Here is a 2,189-nt window from a genome sequence, read left to right on the forward strand (position 1 = left end):
ACCTGGCCTATTTTCTTCTAAGCTTTAGTAGTTTTAGCTTTTAAATTTACATCTTTGGCCAGGCACAGTGGCCCATGACTGTAATCCCAGCACTTTGGGCAGCCAAGGCAGGCAGATTGCTTGAGCCAGGAGTTCGTGACCAGCCTGGACAGCATGGTGAAGCCTTGTCTCTAGAAAAATACAAAAATCAGCCAGGTATGGTGGCATGCACCTGTAGCCCCAGCTACTCAGGAGACTGAGGTAGGAGGATCGAGCCCAGTAGGGCCGAGGCTACAGTGAGTTGAGATTGTGCCACTGCACTCCAGCCTGGGTGCTAGAGCAAGACCCTGTCTCAAAAAAAATGATAATAAGTAGATAAATGAGTACATTTATATATTTGATCCATTTTGAATGCTTTGTGGCCCAGCTACCCAGAAGCCTGGATGTCCACATGTGGCTCCAGGCACAGCTCTGGCCCTGTCATCTCTGTGTTTCTCCTTCAGGAACTGGTTGCTGAAAGCATGGGAGAGGAGTGTAGAGGTATTCCAGTGTCCATGTTCAAGAGGACCAGCCCGTTCCTTACCCATCAAGTGTTCAACAGGTTTGTGTGTCTTGTGTGACTTCTGCGTTTTGTGCTTTGGCAATCAGCTAGGGAGCTCGGCAGAGTGCTGCTGCTGACTTCGCCTGCTGTGGCCTGGTTATCGTGGCTCAGCCGTGGCTCACAAGTATCTCATCCTCGTAAGGATCCCGTTCCTGACTTGGGAAAATCATACTTTGTTTCCTGGTGGCTCTGCTCCCTTGGCACAGTCAAGAAGCAGGGATGTGGGATGAATAATTGCCAGGCTGAAGTTCATTCCCAAGAGCCCTATATCCTCTTCTTCCCAACCTTCAACTCATACCCATGTGGGGAAAAGAGAGGTCAGCCTGTTACTGTGTTATTATAGATAGAAGTAAGGTTAAGAGACTCCATTTGGCTCTGTATTTGAGATGCTGTTAATCTGTGACTCTACCCCCAATCTTGTCCTTGCTAGAAACATCGCTGTGTTAATTTAAGTTGAAAGGATTTTGGGCTGTAAGGAATGTGCTTTGTTAGGCAAATGCTCTAAGCCTGCTTGTGGTTGAAGGTCAGTACCATTCCCTTAAATCTCAGTAAAAGAAAAACATCTGTCTCCTGCCCGTCCCTGGGAAAATGCAACAGCTCCGTGTATCTGTATGCCTTACTGCTGATTTACTCCCTTATCTTTTTGGCAATAAATACTGAGGGAACTCAGAGACCGGTGCCAGTGTGGGTCCTCTGTAAGCACAGCACTGGTTCCCTGGGGCCCTGCTTTTCTTTCTCTATACTTTGTCTCTGTGTCTTTATTTCTTTTCTCAAGTCTCTCGTTCCACCTAGCGAGAAGCACCCACAGGTGTGGAGGGGCAGGCCACCCCTTCATATCCACAGTCAGCTTCTTGTCCAAGGCATCCTCTGAGGTTTGTGGGGGTCTGTGCCCTTCTCTCTGAGTGTAGTTGACATATTGTCCATGGCCAAAATTGATCTGCATTTTTGAAGGTAGATTTTGGTGTGTCTTATATTTCAGGAGGATGTGCATGGACTCATGTCTACTTTTGGGGCCCCTAATTCTATGTTTTGTGTTCACAGTTACCACTCTGAAACAAATATTGTCCGGTATATGAAGAAACTGGAAAATAAAGACATTTCCCTTGTTCACAGCATGATTCCACTGGTAGTTATTTGTGGCCTTTTTTCTCATTTCCAAGCTACCCCAATCCCACCTCTCTTGGTCCTACCTAATACGCTCCAAGAGCAACAAAGGGGTGGCCATGCTGGGAGAATGGAGGGTTGATTGATGGACTATAGGAAATCACTAATGTGATACATTTTGGATGTGCTTCTTAAAGGGATCCTGCACCATGAAACTGAACAGTTCGTCTGAACTTGCGGTAAGTAGCTCACTTCTATAAGTGGATACTCAGCAAGGGGCAGTGTTCTGGCTTCCACCTAAGCCCAGAACTAGTGAAATCTACTGGGACTGTGATTCTGTGATTGAAGAACTATTTTAATAATTCTTCACCTTGCTATTCACCAGTCTTGGGAGAATCCCTGTATTTCTCACTTCATCATTTAAATGTATGAGTAAACTTATTTTTTTAATACTTTTTTTTTTTTTTTTGAGGCAGAGCCTCGCTCTGTCTCCCAGGCTGGAGTG

General features: G+C 45.8%; 1 protein-coding gene across 1 annotated transcript in view; it reads left to right on the top strand.

Moving 5' to 3' along the window:
* The window catches only part of GLDC (glycine dehydrogenase (decarboxylating)), a 140,232-nt gene that overhangs the window by 76,718 nt on the left and 61,325 nt on the right, over positions 1 to 2,189 (top strand). Inside the window, exons 13-15 of the mRNA XM_011937357.1 lie at positions 483 to 580; positions 1,622 to 1,706; positions 1,882 to 1,923. Coding sequence (XP_011792747.1) covers positions 483 to 580; positions 1,622 to 1,706; positions 1,882 to 1,923 — 225 coding nt within the window. The remainder of the gene's footprint in view (positions 1 to 482; positions 581 to 1,621; positions 1,707 to 1,881; positions 1,924 to 2,189) is intronic.

The sequence above is a fragment of the Colobus angolensis genome, unplaced genomic scaffold (genome assembly GCF_000951035.1).
Source record: "Colobus angolensis palliatus isolate OR3802 unplaced genomic scaffold, Cang.pa_1.0 Scaffold162, whole genome shotgun sequence".
In the NCBI taxonomy this organism is placed as follows: Eukaryota; Metazoa; Chordata; class Mammalia; order Primates; family Cercopithecidae; genus Colobus; species Colobus angolensis.